General features: G+C 40.9%; 1 protein-coding gene across 4 annotated transcripts in view; it reads right to left on the bottom strand.

Annotated features, from left to right (window-relative positions):
- The window catches only part of ULK4 (unc-51 like kinase 4), a 696,865-nt gene that overhangs the window by 418,654 nt on the left and 256,196 nt on the right, over positions 1-22,015 (bottom strand). For all 4 annotated transcript variants that reach the window (XM_025376619.1, XM_025376622.1, XM_025376621.1 and 1 more), the window contains 2 exons: positions 9,294-9,345; positions 9,050-9,194 (listed from right to left, as the gene is read on the bottom strand). In XM_025376619.1, coding sequence (XP_025232404.1) covers positions 9,050-9,194; positions 9,294-9,345 — 197 coding nt within the window. The remainder of the gene's footprint in view (positions 1-9,049; positions 9,195-9,293; positions 9,346-22,015) is intronic.

Here is a 22,015-nt window from a genome sequence, read left to right as displayed (position 1 = left end):
AGCCAAAAAAGTTTATCTCACAGAGTTAGAGGGTGGAATGATACATTCCAGACACTAGGGAGAATGTATAGGCAGAGTGGGGAATGAAGAAAAGGTGGTTAATGGGTACAAACATACAGTTAACTAGAAGGAATAGCTCTACTCTTTGATAGAGAAGTAGAGTAACTGTAGTTAACAACAATGTATTCTACTTTTAAAATAGCTAAAAGAGAGGACTTGAAATATACTGACGCATAGAAATACTAAACACTTGGGTAATAAGATACCCCAAATACTCTTGACTTAATCATTACACATTCCATGCATGTAACAAAATTTCACATGTGCCCATAAATACGTACAAATATAATATATCCAAAATTTTTATGTTTTAAGACAGGGTCTCATTCTGTCACCAAGGCTGGAATACAGTGGCACGATCACAGTTCCCTGCAGCCTTGACTTTCCTGAGCTTAAGTGATCCTCCTACCTCAGCCTCCCAAGTAGCTAGGACTATAGGCACACAGCACCATGCCCAGCTAATTTTTTCTAATTTTTTGTAGAGACAGTCTCACTATGTTCCCCAGGCTGGTGTCGAACTCCTGGCCTCAAGCAATCTGCCTGCCTCAGCCTATCAAAATGCTGGGATTACATGTGTGAGCCACCATACCCAGACAAAACTTTCTTTTTTTAATTAAAAAAAATTAAGTAAAGAACAAAAATAAAATACTCCTTTCTATTGTGATTCTTATCAAAGATGGTCAAGTTCATACCTATTTTAACATAGAATGTTTATAGCTAAGGGAGACAAAGAAGCAAGACAGAACCATCCCAGTGTCCTTTGAGCCACAAACAGAGAAATCAGGTAGTCAAACTCAAGACTTTTGCTGGACATTATTCATAAGGCAACTAAACAACCCTACAGTGTGTTGCCACTGATAGATAAATTCCAGTTCCTAAAAGGAAATGCCATTCTAATTTGTAAGGAATATATTCCTTTCTCAGATTCTAAAAAACAAAGCCTTAATAATTTATGAAGTTATTATGGCCCTGATAATTTTACAGGTCACAAGAGAATTACAAAAAAAGAAGGGCTGTACTCATTTTCCCCAGGAGAGAAATGTTCAATGTCATACTGTTATAAAATATTGTAAGCACATTTATATCAGCATGATCTCTTTTCAATACAAACACTCAAAGCTAAAATATATATATATATAAAACTAAAATGTATGTTGGCAAAATGGTTCCAGTCTACCAAAGGCAAATCGCACAGCATATTTTTCCCACAGCTTGCAACATCACTTAAGCCTTTTCTGACTATGCTATCTAAAACAGCCAGCCCCTCCCTCATTCCCCTTACCGACACACACTCTCCCCTTACAATGTTTCATATTTTTCTTTATAGTACTCACAATTAGCTGAAGTCATCCCACACATTTATTTCTTTATTGCTTTGTCTTGACCACAGGAATGTAAGCTCACTGAGGGGCGGGAATTTAACCATTGCATCCCCAGTGCCTAGCACATGGAAGTCACTTAATATGTATTTATGGAATGAATTAATTTAAAAAAGAAAAAAAAGAGGCAGTGAGGAAGACTGGAAGGATCTTGAACTGCATATGCACAATCACACGATGTAGTACTAATACAAATTAGATTTACATTCATAAGAGTATGAAAATTTCCACCTCCCCAATAATAAGCAATGGTGTTTCCTGAGTGAAAAATCTAGTCCCATTTACAGATAAATACTAAAAGAGAAATGTCCTCACCTTATGTAACACATCTCAGAAAAAAATGTCCAAATAGTCAGCATAAGACTACTTTCAGTACTGACATTTCATTGATAATAACTTTGATATTAAACTTCTGAGAGGTGCTGATTTTAATTAATAAGGTCAATTTGGGCTTAAGTTGCATTAAACACTGCCTCTTCTCTTCTGCATAAACCTTTAAAATTAAATCTCGTCTCTCAGCTGAATAAAAATCATGGTGATTTTCTGAGTATATGTGGTACCTTTTCTCCCAGAAAAGAAGCAAATCTTTGCTCATTAATCACACAGATAACTGAGTTATGACACTGGCATTCCAACTATCTTGAAAAAAGGAAGAAGTGAGTGCATACACACCAAGTTATAGGCAAGGTCAAGATTCACATCCAAACAAGAACCACAAGATAAAGATTATCATGGCCAGTATCACCAACTTAGTTAGTACAGAGTTTCCTCAAGCTGGTGGCAAAATATGAAGTCAGACAGAGTCAAAGCATGACAAAGATTTGACACATCATTTTCAGCTTGAAGATGGAGGGATTCTGTAAGAAGAAATGCAGGTACCTTAAGGCACATAAGGCAGCACAGATATGGGTACTGTAATCCTATAAATGCACCATGGGTTGAGTAATTGCCCCCCAAAAAAGTATGTCTAAGTAATAACACCCAAAAAACACATCAATGTGACCTTATTTAGAAAAAGGGTTTCTGGCAGCGGGGCATGGTGGTTCACGCCCGTAATCCCAGTACTTTGGGAGGCTGAGGCAGGCTGATCACAAGGTCAAGAGATCGAGACCATCCTAGCCAACATGGTGAAATCCCGTATCTACTAAAAATACAAAAATAGCTGGGCGTGGTGGCACACGCCTGTAGTCCCAGCTACTCAGGAGGCTGAGGCAGGAGAATCGCTTGAACCCGGGAAGTGGAGGTTGCAGTGAGCCGAGATCGCTCCACTGCACTCCAGTCTGGTGACAGAGCACAACTCCATCTCAAAAAAAAGAAAAAGAAAGAGGTTTCTGAAGATGTAGTTAAGAAACTCAAGATGAGATCATCCTGGGTTAGGCTGGGCATGGTGGTTCACACCTATAATCCCAGCATTTGCAAGGCAGAGGCAGGCAGATCACTTGAGGTCAGGAGTTGGAGACCAGCCTGGCCAACATGAGGCAACTCCGTCTCTACTAAAAATATAAAAATTAGCTGGGCATGGTAGTACATGCCTTTAGTCCCACGTACTCAGGAGGCTGAGGCAGGAGAATCTCTTGAACCGGGGAGGCAGAGGTTGCAGGGAGCCGGGATTGCACCACTGCACTCCAGCCTGGGTGACAGAGGGAGACTCCATCTCAAACAAAACAAAACAAACAAACAACAAAGAAAAAGATCATCCTGGATTTAGGATGGGCGCTAAATCTAAATCCAGTGATGGCATACCCATAAGAGAAAGGCAGAGGAAAAACTGAGACAGAGACACAAGGGAGAAAGCCGTATGAAAGCAGAAGCATAAATTGGAGTGATACCATCACAAACCAAATATCACTTGCAGACATCAGAGGCACAGAACGGATTCTCCCTCAGGGCCACCTGAAGGAACCAACGCCACCAACGCCTTGATTTCAGACTTCTGGCTTCCTGAACTGTTAAAGAATGAATTCCTACTGTTTTAAGATAGTTGGTGTATATAAATTGTTACAGGAGCACTAAGAAACTAATACAAACACAAGAAACTAAATTCTGTCAACAACCTAAATGAGCCTGGAAACAGATTTCTCTCCAGAGCCTCTAGACTCAGCCCAGGGGATGCCTTGATTTCAGTTATGTGAGAACCTGAGCAGAGACCCCAGGGACACTGTGGCAGACTTCTCACCTACGGAGCTGTGACCTAATAAATGGGCATTGATTTAAGCCACTAAGTTTGTGGTAATTCATTATGTATCAACAGAAAACTAACCAGACATTTACAGTTAAATTTTCTTGTATTATATTAATACTTAGAATCTAAAGTTATATAAAAGTTTTGATGGTAAGTATCCTTTTCTTGACCTTAGTGAAAATGTCCTTAATTAAACGGTATTTCTAAAATTGTGATAAAAGGAGCACTAGAGCTCAGAAAGATATAAATGGGTAGGTCATGGGAAATACTGTCCTAAAGGCACAGAGTGTTGAGAAACCCTGAGCTTTAGAAACTATGAATTGTAAAACTCAAAAGCAAAGCACAGTTTCACAAACAACACATGCTCCCTCCAGATGTACTAACATTATATAGGCCCAAAGTTTAATAAAGGTGGCTTCAATATAAACTTAATATTTCAGCAAACATTTGTACATACATGACTTACAAACTTCTTCAGTTTAAAAAAAAAAAACTTCTGAAATTCTTGGAACTGTCAGAGACTAAGCTCTGTAAAAAGGCAGAGGCTATCCCTATCTTGGTCATTAATATTTCCAACAATTAGAAACATGCCTGTGAAATAAGATACATTTAGTATCAAGTGAGTAAATGAACTGATGAAGAGAGAAAATATTGTCTCTCCAGCTTATTTCACCTGACTCTCAATGTGCAGGTTTCTGCTAGAAACCAGCTAGACTGCTTCCTGCCTCTTCCATAGCTTTGCTTATCCCCTTCCGGCCTGGGGTGCCTGCCCGCTCGCCACTTTTTTTTTTTTTTTTTTTTTTTGAGACAGGGTCTCACTCTATTGCCCAGGCTGGAGTGGTAGAATCACGGTCACTGCATCCTCGACACCCCTGGGCTCAGGTGATTCTCCCACCTCACCCTCCTGAGTAGCTGGGACTACAGGCATGCGCCACCACGCCTGGATAATTTTTGTATTTTTTTTTCTAGAGATGGGGTTTCACCATGTTGCCCAGGCTAGTCTCAAACTCCTGGTCTCAGGTGATCCATCCACCTTGGTCTCCCAAAGTGCTGGGATTACAGGAGTGAGCCGGTGCGCCCAGCAGCCCCATCTGTTTTCTATCCAGTAATACTCAGGTTTCAAAGTCTAACTCAAATACTATCTCCTTACAAATGGTATTATAATCCACATGTGATAGGCACTAAACAAATACTTTAAAGTTCATTCTTTCTGTTTTGTTTTGTTTTTGTTTTTTGAGACGGAGTCTTGCTCTGTCACCCAGGCTGGAGTGCAGTGGCACGATCTCGGCTCACTGCAAGTTCCGCCTCCCGGGTTCAGGCCATTCTCCTGCCTCAGCCTCCCAAGTGGCTGGGACTAGATGCACCTGCCACCACGACCAGTTAATTTTTTATATCTTTAGTAGAGATGGGGTTTCACCATGTTAGCCAAGATGGTCTCGATCTCCTGACCTCGTGATCTGCCAGCCTCAGCCTCCCAAAGTGCTGGGATTACAGGCAAGAGTCACCACGCTCGACCCCTAAAGTTCATTGCTTAGAAAGTAAAGCATGCACATGAGAAAGGATAATGATTCTTTGATATTAATTCATCAACTTAAATAGTACGCAGTTCATTCATGGTATTATGATAGACGTTGTGATGGTTAACTTTATTTGTCAAGTTACTCAATAAGTAGGGTACCCAGACATTTGGTCAAACATTTTTCTGGGTATAGCTGTGATGGTGTTCCTGGATGAGATTAACATTTGAATCGGTACACTGAGGGAAGCAAGTGGCCCTCCCTAACGTGGGTGAATCTCATCCAATCAGAGACCTGAAAAGAGCAAAAAGGCTGAGTAAGAGGAAACTCCTCCTGCCTGACTGCCTTGAACTGGGACACAGGTCTTCTTTGCCTTTTAACTGGAACAGAAACATTGGCTCTTCTTCAGTCTTTAGCCTGCTAGCTTTCAGACAGCAACTACACCACCACAGGATCTCCTGGGAGACGTCTCCAGCTTGTCAAACGCAGATCTTGGGACTTCTCAACCTCTGTAATCATGCGAGCCGATTTCTTAAAATAAATCTTTATTTCACACACACACACACACACACACACACACACAGCTCCTACTGGCTGTGTTTCTCTGGAGAGCCCTCATACAGATATTTATTCTTACAACTGAGCTTTTGTTCATATTACATAGCAGCTCTGAGAAGCACCTGGAACATGGGTACTACATGGTACTTAACAAGATTAAATTATTGTTCTTCCTGAGCATTTTTCCAGAAGTATTAGAAAAGACATCCACCCTTTCTCTAGGATTACCCTCTCTGCCAGGAACCATTTACCTACCAAGTGGATGAGAATAGGAGCCTATCTGAGAACAAAGCAGAGTAGATGTAGGCAGAGCAAAAAGATGGCGAGAAAGACACAAAAACGGAGTAGCACAGACAGAAATCAAGCCCCTAAATCCAGCCGTATCCCCAAGTCTTTGACTTCTCAGTCATGTGAGCAAATACATTATTTTATAAGTTAATTTGAATTGGGTGTTACTGTTTGCAAATAAAGTCTTGAATAATACAATACTTCCCTGTGCAAACTGGAGAGCCTACCACACATGTGCCTGAAAAAGCTGTCACGGTGGCTTTATCAAAAGTATTGTTTAAGGTCAAGGGAAAGCTAAAACTTTAACAAAATAAAATGTATCAACACCAATATGTCTACTTGCCAAATTGAAGTGGGTGCTACATAGTTCCCATGGACTCTAGTAACTTAATTCATAAGCTATTATATTTGTATACTCAATGGAGAGCATGAATTTTCCATTATTAATATTTCTAAACTTATAACTACCAAGAGTTATCTTCAAAGGTGAAACTCCTTGCCAAGGTTCTAGTTCTCCAGAGTTAAGGAGGTTAAATGAATGTGTTACTTACATTTCATTTTTAAAAATTTTAACATTACATCTATTGAGCCCTTACTATATATGCCAGGAACGCACAAAAAGCATTATATATTTTAACGGCCAATTCATTTCTATGAAGTATGTACCATTACTATTATTGCCCTATTACAATCTTCAAAGATTAATATGAGATTAAAATAATGAGCCTAATAATAACAGTCATGGTGCTAAACACTTGTCAAGAGGATACTATTTGCCACACACTGTACTAAGTGTTTCAAAAGAAGCATCCTATTTAATCTTTACGATTACCTTCTAAGGTAGGTACTATTATCCCTGTTCTACAGATGAGAAAACTAAGGCTTGGAGACTGAAATGCAGACCCAAGGCTTATACACCACAACCGAATCAGTCTGAAAGGTTTGAAAACATCCTGCATCGCATCCAAATAAATTGCATACCATTATCTGAAGTGCATTTCAAGTTGTGTAATAAAAGCTTGAACTCATCTACATTTTTAATGCTCTTGAACTGCCATGCGGTTTACATTTACATTTTCCTCTTTAATACCTCATCTCTAGAAAAAGTAAAGACTCATACTAAAGGAAATATTTATTCCAGCTCAATGAGTAACACAAGATCACTGATTTAGAGTCAGCACTTTTTATTTCACAAACTGTTCCAAAACTGGGCAGACTTCAGACATACAGAAATGTGGTTTCAGATTAACAGAGCTTTAAAAAAGCTATTAGTAAACTAAAAAGCTATTAGTGAAGTCCTGTTGGAGTAAATCTGATCCCTACTGTGTGGAGGAGACATCTCAGTCCTGAAAATGCCTCTCTACAAGTTTTTACATAGCAGATATCCAAAGCATATATTTTCTTTTTGTTTTTGTTTTTTTCTTAAGAGACAGAGCCTTGCTATGCTGCCCAAGCTGGCCTCAAACTCCTGAGCTCAGGCAATCTTCCAGTCTCAGCTCCCCAAATACCTGGGACTACAGGCACGAGCCACTGAACCCAGCTCTCAAGACACATCCTTTAAATATCATATTTTGTACAAAAACTACATTTAAGGCATTTTCTTGTCAGAAAGATACATATAACTATATATGAACACTTTTAGAAGCATAAAATACACTAGAAACATTAATCCCATTAAAGAAGGGTATAATCTTTAATTGAATTCACATAAGTGTAGATCACAGACATACACTCACATATAACAAACGTAACTGAAAAGTTACTTATTGACACTTTATCACTGAGCAAACTCCACATGACAAAGTTTCAAATAATTGTCTTACTTTGGGCATCAAAAGTACTCTTACAGTACATATTAATTATCAGAGCTGTCCCTGAAACCAACTGCAGAAGTGTAAAAAGGAAAAAACAAACAAGAGGCTGGCCTAGAAATCAAGCCATTACAGATCAAGCTCCAGTCAATCAAGACAGGCTCCCCCAGATAGTGGAAGGGTCGACACAGAACACCCACACACTTACTATGAGGTACCTTCCTCAACCAACTGGAGTAGTTGAGTGCTTCATCTGTAGCAACTGGCAATTTCAGTTATTTGGGTTTTCTTTAATGTGAACCTAATATTATATGAGAGAGTTCAAACTCTTAACATTGGCCAAAATCAGAATGTAATTACATCTGGTGTGCTTATTATGATCTTTTTTTTTTTTTTTTTTAAATGAGAACAGCGGGTCTCAAGAAGTTGAAACAGTCAAGGGAAGCATTAAGTTAGGCTGTCATTCTTATAAACCTGCCAAACCGACCCAGACTGCGGTCGAGGCCCTGAAGAAAGCCATGATCAGGCAGGCATATTAATGTATGATATACAATCTAGCATTCGTTTAATTTCACAAAATCTTCTTTAATATCGACATACGGCATATACTTTTTGGAACTAGCTTTGATAAAATTGACAGTGTCCCCTCAACTATAAGGTGAGATTTTGGGGTTTCGCATGTTTGCATTAGGTGCTCTCAGTAGTCATCCTGCTGTGTGTTTGCTCTATGAGCAATGGAGTAAAAGAATACAAAACCCCTTTCTCTTGATGAATACTCATTACCTGTTCTGCCACCTCCACCCAACCCCTGAGAAAGTCCTGCTCAGAACTAAACCTAAGTTCTATTCCAAGAATTTGGAGAAAGGCATTACCTCTATCTCTATTATTTCTGAGTAGAGCCAGAAGTCTCAATTTCATGTTCCAGTAGTCTTGTAATATTGATCTTCAATCATAACCCTCACCCCTTCAGCCATGAACACCTTTAAATCTGCATAACTTCAAAATCATGCTTCTGGCAGAAAACAGATTAAGCTTTAAATGGATGTCTTCGAAGATGAACTGAGATTCTTCTGGGTCTTCTGCAGTCTAACAGTTCCTGCATCTGTCTCTAAACTTTTTTTACAATGAGTACACAAGCATATGTGTATAAATATAAGGACATCAAGGCCCCAACCCCATCACTGAACCTCGTTTGACAGAAGCTTCCTGGGTAGCCTACACTTCCCTGTATGAATACAACTGCATGATACTTACTGGGGAAGTAAGACATCTCGAATGAGAGCCAGAAGATTGCTGTCAGAATCGACACTGGCCTTCTCCTTGCCATCCCCAAACTCCTGGTTCACGAGTAGAGACGTGGTTTCTGAGAGCAACCGCAAGCTAAAGAGTCTCCACTCCACTTGAAAGAAAAAAAAATGCCAAGAATGTGACTCCATGGAGATAGAATGAAAACAGAATGTGTAGCTGATGGAATTATTGCTGGTGTCATCACACTTACCATTTTGGCTTTGAACCAAGGACACCAAGGGTGGCAGGATATAATCAATAACCTAAAAGGAAACATGTAAAAGACTTAGTTCAAATCTCTATGAACACAAAACTGATATCAACCACTATCTATATTTTTTCCACAGACAGAATCCCTAATCAAAGGAGTGAAAAAAACAATGTCTAAGTTTATTCTGGATTTCAACTCTCCATGACATTTAATAAACCACCAAGTTTTTTAACTCTAAAAAAGTCCTCAGGTCGAAATGACATTATGAAAATCAAAACAGTAATTTCTCAAAACCTTCAGGGTCTATGAAAGGAACTTAGAATATAATGCAAAATCTAGTCGGCACAGGTTGGCATTAAACCATCAGATTAGTTATGTATAAGCTGGTGATCATTACTTCAAGTTTAACCTAAACAACAATCAAAATGTTGGGAAAAAAAGAGACACATAGTCCCCACGTTTTATCAAATACATCAAATAACTATGACAAGTTGGTCTTGGTTATTTTTAGAAATAGACCCCAAAGATGTAAATCCACTAGACAAACCACCTCTGCGAGTTCCCAGTTGTATCAGAGAACAATCAATATGGTTTAAAACTTAACCCCAAAAGACAAGTATTTTCCTCCAAAATACCAAAAAAGAAAGAATCCCTACGCTCATCTAATGATGAAAACTACTGTTTCATTTGATGAACTATTTTAGTGACAACAAACAAAATTCCCATTGTTTGTGTACTTGTTCTCTCTATACTGATAAAAGAGCAGGAGAATCTGTGCACCGCCAAATGACATCTTGCTCTCCATACCAACAAAACAATGACCTGCAGAGGCAAGAATCTCCATACGTGATTGGTGGCCCACTAGTATTAACCTGTTCTATCTCCAGTTGACATAAGAAATTTCTATGTGATAGTATCTCTCAATATTTTTACAAGGACCCTAAGAACCAGGGGTGTTTAGTTCACCCTCTTCCACTAAGTGATGTCACATCACATCACTCAAAGCACAGATATCATGCTTCACCAAGGTATTTTGAGAACTCCAAACTTATAGTTATGTCTAAAGAAAAAACTATGCAAAGGAAAGAAATATATGCTGCTATCAATACTACCAACATGATCAACAGCTATCTTAAAGGTTGAATAGTGTATATCACGAGAGGAGTAAGACTGAAACAAATGATCTAAGTGCCCAACTCAAGAAATTTAAAAACAATTAAATGGTCAAAAAAGCAAGCTTGTCAGAAGATGAATACAGAAAAATCAACAGTATTTATGAGACAGAGTAGGAATGAGGCTTGGCTCCAGCTCATCCCTACTAGAGCATTCTTTCATACATTCCCAGTGATCACAAAACCCACACCACTACCTCACTGATACCATACCCGCTAACCCCAAGGCTTTAGTCATGCTATATTGTTCCACTGAGCTCTCAAAATGTTTAACCATGCCTTTTACTTAAAGAATTCCAGGAACTGGCCTTAGGAGATCCAAACTATCAAACCAAGGTTGTGGAGTGTCCCACCTCAGGAAGGAATGGCAGCCTTGATGCTCCTGGCCAGACCACCAGGTGGCCCATTACTCAAGATGACCATTGTAACCACATACACTGCCCTGCACACCCTACCCATCATGTGCTTTGCCCAGTCCAGTATGCACACCCTACCCCTCGTATCAATTTCCATGCTTTGCCTAATACAAAATCCCAACCAGCTCTTTTCAGAGTCAGTCAGGGAATTCTCTCTCTCTCTCTCTCTCTCTCTCTCTCTCTCTCATGCTGCTTCCCTCATCGCCGGACATAAGCTCCAATGAAGCCTTGTCTGGGAGAACTCTGTCGGCCTCATGTCCTATTGCATTAAGAGCCCAAGAACTCATGGTCAGTAACATATTCATTCAGGGCTTATCTGGGATCACCAGACATGGGGAGCTTTTTTCTCCTCTGTGGAGGGAGGCTTGTGAGCCAGCAGGACAGCGGGACGTGACCCCTTCGTGGCTGACAGGAAGTCACCTGAAGTTTTGATTCAGCGCTGCTATGACTGGTGAGTTCTTCCTCCAGCCTCCCTGAGATTCCTTACAACCCAGCCTGGACAATGCTTTCCCTTCCCTCCTGGTCTTCTATTTGTTGTGTCTTTCTTTTTCTTTCTTCTTCCTTTCTCCTTCCCTTCCTTCACTTTTCATTAACTTCATTGTTTCAGCCTAAATAGACACCTGTGTGGCACTGATTCAGCCTCAGTAGATACCCATGTGGCACTGGTTCAACCTCAATAGACACCCATGCAGCACAGGCCAAAACGGTCATTCAGTTTGGCTGGTAGGAAACTCTGTCTGGCACTGGGCTCTGTAATTTTCTTTAAGTACGTTCCCTCCCTTTGCCACGCCTTGTGGGAAAGGGAAGGCTGTGGACTTTGTCGTCTGTCTATTCAAGCCTGCAACAAACCCTGGGTGCTATCTTTGTGAAGAGAGGACTGACAGCACATGGGTCCTGAGTTTGTGTCACTCCTGTCCTGATCCATTTTTCCTTCTTGTGTGTTTCATTTGACATCTGATTCCCCCATGCAGACTGTTGGGTGGCATCTTGCAAAGATAAGAGGCTTTCCTTCGGTTCCTCCATAAAATGGACAAAAGATGACTTTCTCTTGTAATGCAGCTTGGCCCCCACAGCTATGCTTCAGTGAGCAGAGTCAACAAAAGCTGCTTTGCTCTTCCAGAAGCTACACAGAAAGGGAACCCAGAAACCTGGCATGCCAGCAAAAGGTTAAGGATTTCTTACCAGCCAGGCTTCTGGCCTGCTTCTCTGTGCAAACCAGTTGAGTGAAATGGTAAAGATAATTGTTTGTCTCAAGGCCTATGACTCCTATAAGCCTGCTGTTTGGCAGACTCGTCAGTTACAAACATGGCTGCAGGTCCTTGAAACAAAAACTGGATGAAGTTTCCCTTTCATTTTATTTTCTGTCTTTGGGAGCCTGACCTTATGACCATGGGGGGTTCCCTTTCTTGCTATCTAGCATCCAGAAGGTGGGAATTCCGAGGCTTATGTCAGGTAGCCAGTCTGAAAGAACCTGGAGTCTGAGACACAAGCACAAATTCTTTGTCCCAAATGTGTCAAAAGCCCTTGGAGATGAGTTCTGTCTTAAAAGGTCCCACCCCAAGGGGCTTTTGTCATCTTTTGCTATCTTAAATCTATTTCAGACAGTAAATTCTTAGAGACCATGGAGATGCCTCCTCTACCCCCTCTCTAGAAATACCACTTGCTTATATTATAAAAACCTGAAAAATTACCATCTGAGCTTTAAAGGGTTTTAGGATTGAGTCGCTATTGAAACTAAGTACATCATTAAAGGAAAAGCACTTTTCTCATTCTCAACAATTTTTAAAAGGTTTAAATTAAAAAGAAGGATGCATAAGAATGTCATGGCTAGCCTTACAAATTATCTTGAGCAGGTGAAATTCCTTGCAAGCTTGAAAATGGCTACTCGAGTTTCCTTCTGGGAAGACCAATGACAATAGCCTCATGCTGTAGTTCAGTGGCTAAGGCTGTGCCTTTTCACAATGGCTGCCTGGGTTCAATACCTGGCATAGAGAATGAGTCCTTTCTGGTTTTATATTTGTGTGACCTTTGCCATTTATTATTTTCCCCTCCATGAACAACTTCTGACTTCCTGTCTTGAATTTTCCTTTCTCTGAGCTACCTTTGAGGTAATTCTAAATCTTATAAAAACTGCTTGCCCTAAAAGGTTAGGCAAGGACAATAACTTGTTCAGCAGGAAGTAGCTTCCGAAGATGAGATCTTCGGCCCTTTCTCCTTAAGCATAAAGAAGGTGAAATTTCTCAGCAGGGAATGAGACAGCAGGAATGAGGCTTGGCTTCAGCTCACCCTCACCAGAGCATTCTTTAATACATTCCCACTGATCACAAAACCCACACCACTACTTCACTGATGTCTTACCCACTAATCCCAAGGCTTTAGTCATACTCTGTTGTTCTTCTATGCTCCCATAATGTTTAACCATGCCTTTTACTTAAGGAATTCCAAGAACTGGCCTTAGGAGATCCAAAATAAACCAAAGTTGTAGAGTGTTCCACCTCAGGAAGGAATGACAGCCTTGTTGTCACTGGCCAGACCACCAGGTGGCCCATTTCTCAAGATAAACATCATAAGCAGTTGTGCTGACCTATATACCCTACCCTTTACGTTCTTTGCCCAGCCCAGACTGCATACCCTACCCTATTTATTAATTCCTATGTCTTGCCTAATAAAAATTTCCAACCAGCTCTTCAAAGAGTTTGTCTGGGAATTCTCTCTCATGATACTTCCTTTATGCCCAGGCACAAGCTCCAATGAAGCCTTGTGTGAGAAAACTCTTTTGGCCTCATGTCAATTTCTATTGCACTGAGAGCCCAAGGACCATGGTCAGTAACATTTATATGTACCTACAACAACCAACTGAATAACATAATTCAAAAAAGTTCCATTTACAACAGGAATATTGTGATCTTAGCAAGAATATATATATGGATATAAACGTATGTGTGCATATATGTGTGTGTATATGCATATGAATATATTTACAGGTACTATAGTCGTTGATGGACTTCTGGGTTCTAGACCAACATGTAAAGGGTTTGGAAATCATCACAACCAACCATACAACAAAGAAAAAGCTAAACAAACTAAAAATCAACAACTTTTCTTAGATAGGTCAAAGAATCGAAGTCATAGGGAAACCACCATCCTCAAAACTGGAGGGACAAGCAAATTCAGAAAATCACAGCCTACCAGGAGCAGGAACCACCGCTGGAGACAGCAACCACAACAACAACATAAAGGGTGATTGACTGAAACTGTTGGAGATTGAGCATGGACTAGTCTGAGAGATTAAAAACTCCCGGAGGCCCAGCCTTAGGAGAGCCCCCATGCTTCTGCAAGTGTTACCGTCAGGAGCTCCCCACCAACACCACTTTTCAGGGTGAACTTGGAGAAAAAATCCCCTGGTACTTCAGTAGGGGAAGGAGAAATTTAACCATTTTGAAATATGCCCAGAGCATTGTTTAACAAAGGTCTGGACTCAGGGAAGCTATTTTACAACAGCCTAACTTAATGGGGTTTTAGCAGAACTTAACTCCCCAGGGCAATGGAAATGCCCAACTCCAGGCCCCTCTAGCCTTCTTGTCTCACCTACAGTGGGAGGTTGGGGACGCTGAAAAGCACTTGTGAAGGTCACAGCCTAGGTACTCAGGCTCACTAAAAGAGTAAGACCTAATCACAGAACTATACAATACATCCCTTCCCCCAACACCTTACCACAACATCAACACGGCTTCAGTATAGTAACACAGACTTACAACTGATACACGTGGTATTTAAGACAGAGTTCTTAGGGAAACCCAAAGACAACAGGAGAGAAAACAACTCGGTTACTAGAGGAAATTTTAGTCTCTGAAACCTACAACTACCACAAACAACCAACACAGCCTACCTCCTGGCCTTTTATAAACATAAAACTTCACACTAAAGGTCCATTTACCTAAGTTCAGTTCACCTGACACATCATGCTGGAATGAAATTTTCAAAGTGCTAAGAGAAAAAAGCCACCAACCTACAATTCTGTATACAATGAAATTATCCCTCAAAATTGAAGGAGAAATGAAGACTTTCTCACAGACAAAAATTGAAGAAATTTTTCACCAGCAGACTTGCCTTGTAAGAAATATTTAAAGAAATTCTTCAGAGATAAGGAAAATTATAGGTCAGCAACGCACATCTATATAAAGAAAGCAAGAACGTTAGAGAAGTGAATAAATGAAGGTAAAACGCAGTTTTTAATAAGAAGACTCAGAGAGGCCAATTCTCTGAAAATTAATCTATAATTCCAACACACACAAAAAATCTAACAAGGTTTTCAGGAACTCCTCATATTGACTCTGTAATATACATGGAAAGCAGACCAAGAAGAACAGAAAACTGGCTAGGTGCAGTAGCTCACGCCTGGAAGCAACTTGGGGAGGCTGAGTTGGGCAAATCACTTGAGGTCGGGAGTTCGAGACCAGCCTGGACAACATGATGAAACCTTATCTCTACTGAAAATGCAAAACTTAGCCAGGCATGGTGGCAAGCGCCTGTAATCCCAGCTACTCGGGAGGCTGAGGGGCAAGAATCACTTGAACCTGGGAGGCGGAGATTGCAATGAGCTGAGATTGTGCCACTGCACTCCAGACTGGGCGACAGAGCAAGATTCCATCTTAACAACAACAAAAAGAATAAAAGAAAACTTCCAAGAAAGCTTGGGAAAAGGATACCTAACTCTAACAAGTTTCCACATTTACTATGATGGAAATAAAATGCTATAAGCACAGGGCTAGATACGATCAATGGAACAGAATAGAGACTCTAGAAACAGACATATATGGGAACTCTCTATATGAGAGAGTTATTCAGAGTAGGACCTGAATCTGGCTCACTACATTCTCAAAGATAGTATAGCCAAGCATAGTGGCTCACACCTGTAGACTCAGCTACTTAGGAGGCCGAGGTGGGAGAATCGCTCGAGCCCAGGAGTTTGAGAACAGCCTGAGCAACATAGTGGAACCCCATCCCTAAAAAATGAATAAACACACAAACAAACAAACAGATGGTTTATCTAAGGACCTTACTAAGAATATACGAGCAAATCAAATAGCTAAAAAGTTTTCTTGGGGCCACTTTTTACATCACTGCTATAACTCTATTCATACTATTTTTTAGTATAAAGAAGGCATTTTTTAAAAGATTTGAACTTACAAAAGTATTTGTTTATGGTACAGAATGTCAATTTCTTTAGAACAAAACAAAACCTAATTTGCTTTTGTATCCTAGTTATCAGCTGAGGTCACCCTAAACTTTGAGTTTCAAATAAAACCGTCAGCCTTGCGTGCTATTAGGCAATTTAGTGTCCTTTCCAAGATTTCTGGGAATTTGCAGAGGCTTATTTACTTTCCCATGATTCACTGCCAACTCTGAGTTTCTACCTCACATATCTGCTTTTTACCTTCTCCTGCCTGCTATTTGCTTCTGGGAGACTGAATATACTGGTGGGAGCCAGACTATATATGACAATATATGACAATAGAACTCTAACCCACAACCTCTACAGGAACCAGTAGGGAAGCCAAAACCACAACCTCGGTAGCAATTAGACTGGGATGGTTAGGATTTAGTCAATGACTGTCAGCTTCAGTATTTTGCGTACTCTTCTAACTTAGGGCCGACTAGAGAAAGCCAAAAATGTTCCCCGAACCAACCACATAGGATGTCCTGCTTCTAATGAGCCCACTTCCAATTTCCCCTGCCAATAGCCTCCAATCAGGGCACACCTGAAGTCTTCCCTCTCCCACTCCCCGCCTTGCCTTTAAGTCTCTGCCAAATGCTAGTGATGTTGGCCAACTTCTTTGCTATAGCAACTCTGAAAAGACAGTCTGTTTTTTCTCATTTGGTTGATCTTTGTTGATTTCTACCCACCAGTGTAAGTCATAGAACATAGCCCTTTTTAATAATTACATTTAGAAGACTCACAAATTCTTGGTATGTATACCAGACTTTATTGAGAGTCTGGAGTAATGGAGGGTTTATAGCAGCAACACCAACAATTTAAAATTGAAGTATATCTGTTTTTAATCATCTTCAATCACTTGCAACTTTAACTTTTCTCACAGGCCTTCTTCCTTCACAAGCTCTGGGCTCCTGTCCTGCTGCCTAACTTTTTGGCTTCTAGGCAGCCCTCCTCGTTGTTTCTGCCTCCTTTCCTCTTTTCTTAACTCTCCCACCAACCAATACATTTTTATTTCTTATGCAGACAAATTGTAGCTATTCTGCTACCCCCATCCCCTTTCTTCATCCAGGGTTCTAGGCCACTCCCCAATCTTGCCTACAAAAGAAACAGAAACTCAATACAGACCATCCATGGCCTCATAGCTATAGAAAGGCCAGGCATATGTTTCCAGGTAACAGCTTTTCTGTCTTCAACCAGACCACCTTTCCAGGACAGAGCACCTATATGCAAAAGGGAGGTTCTTCCCTCATAATCCAAGCTCACAATGTTACAGCAGGTAGTCAGGCAGACATGAGCAGGGCAGGAGAGGGCCCCTGACCCCAACCAGGAACATCAGGCAACATCAGGTGATAGGCGGTTGTTAACTGTCTAAAATTACTGGTCACAGTCAGTGCTAGGGAAAGGCAGTCTCCCTAGATAGAAACACCTGAAACTGGTGATCAGAAGCTTCCTGATAAGATCTAAGGAGTTGGGTGACTGGGCTCAAGCATGTGCACTAAGAGGCAAAATGGCAGAGTTTAACTGGTATATGACCTTCTGGGAACATTCTAGTGGTAAGGGAAGAACTGCCTCAAGTGAGCATGTGTACAACTCCAGTAAACACAGCACATATGTGGCCCCTCCCAAGTTCTGGAGGCCACTGCACATGTGGACAACCCGCCCCAAGGGAAGCATCAGGGGAGAAGAGATGCAGACCCTGGAAGCATGCCAACATATAAAACCCCAAGTCCAAGGTCAAACCACAAACTTGAATCTCTCAAGTTGCCCACTTGGCCCTCTTCCAAGTATACTTTACTTCCTTTTGTTCCTGCTATAAAACTTTTATAAACTTTCACTCCCGCTCTAAAACTTGCCTTGAGTCTGCCTATGCCCATGAGTCGAATTCCTTCTTCTGAGGAGGCAAGAACTGAAACTGTTGCAGACCCATACGGATTTGCCACCACTAACAATACCTCCCCCAAAGATGGGAAATTCTCTCTTCCAAATATCCTTTTAAACAGTATTATCTGTTTATTCATTTCCTTTAACATCCATTGATTTTTAACTAAAGTAGTGGCTAAATTGTCTTAGGACCTGAGAAATTTCAAACCCGGTAACATATCAACACAAAGAATGAGTTAATACTACACTTATTGATTAATCACGTTACATAGAGGATGTTTGGAGAGCGCAGTCTGATACATGATGAACCGCAATCTGCATTTTGAGAAGTCAAATTAAAATTGTTCACTTTAATGACAACCCAACACCAAACAGCAACAATGCAGCAAGACAATAAAGAACAAAAACAAAAAAAGGACAAAGCCCTAAAAATTATCTTTATCAAGTCACTTCTAATTCATAGTGAGAAAACCATGACAACAAAATCTGACACAGTATATGACAGCAAACATGTTCTAAACCTTTGAATGGGCATGGCTTTGCTCACTGGTACGGGGTCACCTTATTAAAAAGAGACTGAATCACTGAGACAATAGACAATGAGTACCTTTTTGCTGCTGTGGAGTTCGATAATATGCTCACCAATGTTCTGCCCTTCCAGAATCTTCCACAGAATTTATAAATATACATATTTATATATACTACTATATGATGCATATTTAATGACATATGTAATATATATTTAATGGTATTAAAATAAATGCCATTGCACCTTAATCGAGCTCCTCTGTACCAGCGATCTCTATTATAAAATTCCATCACTCATTATTTATTTTAGTGTAGGGATAATACACTTACATGGAATAATCCAAGGAATTTTAATAATTAATACTAGTAATATTGATTTCTTAAAGACATTCACTTGTGCTAAAATTCATTTGACAACGTGTTCTGAAAGCAAAGACCTACTGAACTTTTTGAAAATGGAAATTCCCAAGTCTGGTGACTTTTATTTCTTTGCTCAAAAATTAAGACCCCCACCCATTTTTTTAAAAATGTGGGAATATATGTGCACATTAGCTTCTCTGTATATCACTTTCTCTGCATGTTAATGATTCTCAATGACATGTCCCAAATGAAATGAATGTCTATGACTTAGGAATGCTAAGACAGCTCTGGGACAATAGTACATGCTAAACAATAGTAAACGCATTTGAAATTCATAAATAACACTTGCATCACTAAACCTTATTTTACTTGCTCTTAAAGTTATTGTTGCCCAAGATGACGCTTTGTTTAAATCTTCTTTTCAGGATGTCGGGGGCGGGCAGAGCAAGATGGCCGAATAGAAACAGCTCCAGTCTCCAGCTCCCAGTGCGAGCGACACAGAAGACAGGTGATTTCTGCATTATCAACTGAGGTACTGCGTTCATCTCACTGGGGAGTGCCAATCGGTGCTGGTCAGCTGTTGCAGCCCGACCAGTGAGAGCTGAAGTAGGGCGAGGCATCGCCTCACCTGGGAAGCGCAAGGGGGAAGGGAATCCCTTTTCCTAGCCAGGGGAACTGAGACACACAACACCTGGAAAATCGGGTAACTCCCACCCCAATACTGCGCTTTAAGTAAACGGGCACACCAGGAGATTATATCCCACACCAGGCCGGGAGAGTCCTATGCCCACGGAGCCTTCCTCATTGCTAGCACAGCAGTCTGCAATCTAACCGCAAGGCAGCAGCGAGGCTGGGGGAGGGGCACCCGCCATTGCTGAGGCTTAAGTAGGTAAACAAAGCCCTGGGAAGATCGAACTGGGTGGAGCTCACAGCAGTTCAAGGAGTCCTGCCAGTCTCTGTAGACTCCACCTCTGGGGACAGGGCACAGCTAAACAACAACAACAACAACAACAAAAAGCAGCAGAAACCTCTGCAGACGCAAGCGACTCTGTCTGACAGCTTTGAAGAGAGCGGTGGGTCTCCCAACACGGAGGTTGAGATCTGAGAACGGACAGACTGCCTGCTCAGGTGGATCCCTGACCCCTGAGTAGCCTAACTGGGAGACATCCTCCACTAGGGGCAGACCGACACCCCACACCTCACACAGTGGAGTACACCCCTGAGAGGAAGCTTCCAAAGCAAGAATCAGACAGGTACACTCGTTGTTCACCAGTATTCTATCTTCTGCAGCCTCTGCTGCTGACACCCAGGCAAACAGGGTCTGGAGTGGACCTCAAGCAATCTCCAACAGACCTACAGCTGAGGGTCCTGACTGTTAGAAGGAAAACTAACAAAGAGGAAGGACACCCACACCAAAACCCCATCAGTACATCACCATCATCAAAGACCAGAGGCAGATAAAACTACGAAGATGGGGAAAAAGCAGGGCAGAAAAGCTGGAAATTCAAAAAATAAGAGCGCATCGCCCCCTCCAAAGGAACGCAGCTCATCGCCAGCAACGGATCAAAGCTGGACGGAGAATGACTTTGACGAGATGAGAGAAGAAGGCTTCAGTCCATCAAACTTCTCAGAGCTAAAGGAGGAAATAACATACCCAGTGCAAAGAAACTAAAAATCTTGAAAAAAAAGTGGAAGAATTGATAACCAGAATAATTAATGCAGAGAAGGCCATAAACGAACGGGCAGAGATGAAAACCATGACACGAGAAATACGTGACAAATGCACAAGCTTTAGTAACCGACTCGATCAACTGGAAGAAAGAGTATCAGTGATTGAGGATCAAATGAATGAAATGAAGCGAGAAATCTAAAGAAAAAAGAAGAAAAAGAAATGAACAAAGCCTTCAAGAAGTATGGGATTATGTAAAAAGACGAAATCTACGTCTGATTGGGGTGCCTGAAAGTGAGGGGGAAATGGAACCAAGTTGGAAAACACTCTTCAGGATATCATCCAGGAGAACTTCCCCAACCTAGTACGGCAGCCCAACATTCAAATTCAGGAAATACAGAGAACGCCACAAAGATACTCCTCAAGAAGAGCAACTCCAAGACACATAATTGCCAGATTCACCAAAGTTGAAATGAAGGAAAAAATCTTAAGGGCAGCCAGAGAGAAAGGTCAGGTTACACACAAAGGGAAGCCCATCAGACTAACAGCAGATCTCTCAGCAGAAACCCTACAAGCCAGAAGAGAGTGGGGGCCAATATTCAGCATTCTTAAAGAAAAGAATTTTAAACCCAGAATTTCATATCCAGCCAAACTAAGTTTCATAAGTGAAGGAGAAATAAAATCCTTTACAGACAAGCAAATGCTTAGAGATTTTGTCACCACCAGGCCTGCTTTACAAGAGGCCCTGAAGGAAGCACTAAACATGGAAAGGAATAACCGGTACCAGCCATTGCAAAAACATGCCAAAATGTAAAGACCATTGAGGCTAGGAAGAAACTGCATCAACTAACGAGCAAAATAACCAGTTAATATCATAATGGCAGGATCAAGTTCACACGTGACAATATTAACCTTAAATGTAAATGGACTAAATGCTCCAATTAAAAGACACAGACTGGCAAACTGGATAAAGAGTCAAGACCCATCAGTCTGCTGTATTCAGGAGACCCATCTCACATGCAGAGACACACATAGGCTCAAAATAAAGGGATGGAGGAAGATCTACCAAGCAAATGGAAAACAAAAAAAAGCAGGGGTTGCAATATTAGTCTCTGATAAAACAGACTTTAAACCATCAAAGATCAAAAGACACAAGGCCATTACATAATGGTAAAGGGATCAATTCAACAGGAAGAGCTAACTATCCTAAATATATATGCACCCAATACAGGAGCACCCAGATTCATAAAGCAAGTCCTTAGAGACTTACAAAGAGACTTAGACTCCCATACGATAATAATGGGAGACTTCAACACCCCACTGTCAACATTAGACAGATCAACGAGACAGAAAGTTAACAAGGATATCCAGGAATTGAACTCATCTCTGCAGCAAGCAGACCTAATAGACATCTACAGAACTCTCCACCCCAAATCAACAGAATATACATTCTTCTCAGCACCACATCGCACTTATTC

The sequence above is a fragment of the Theropithecus gelada genome, chromosome 2, assembly GCF_003255815.1.
Source record: "Theropithecus gelada isolate Dixy chromosome 2, Tgel_1.0, whole genome shotgun sequence".
Lineage (NCBI taxonomy): Eukaryota > Metazoa > Chordata > Mammalia > Primates > Cercopithecidae > Theropithecus > Theropithecus gelada.
The sequence above is the reverse complement of the archived record's forward strand: the minus strand, read 5'-3'. Positions and strand labels throughout refer to the sequence as shown.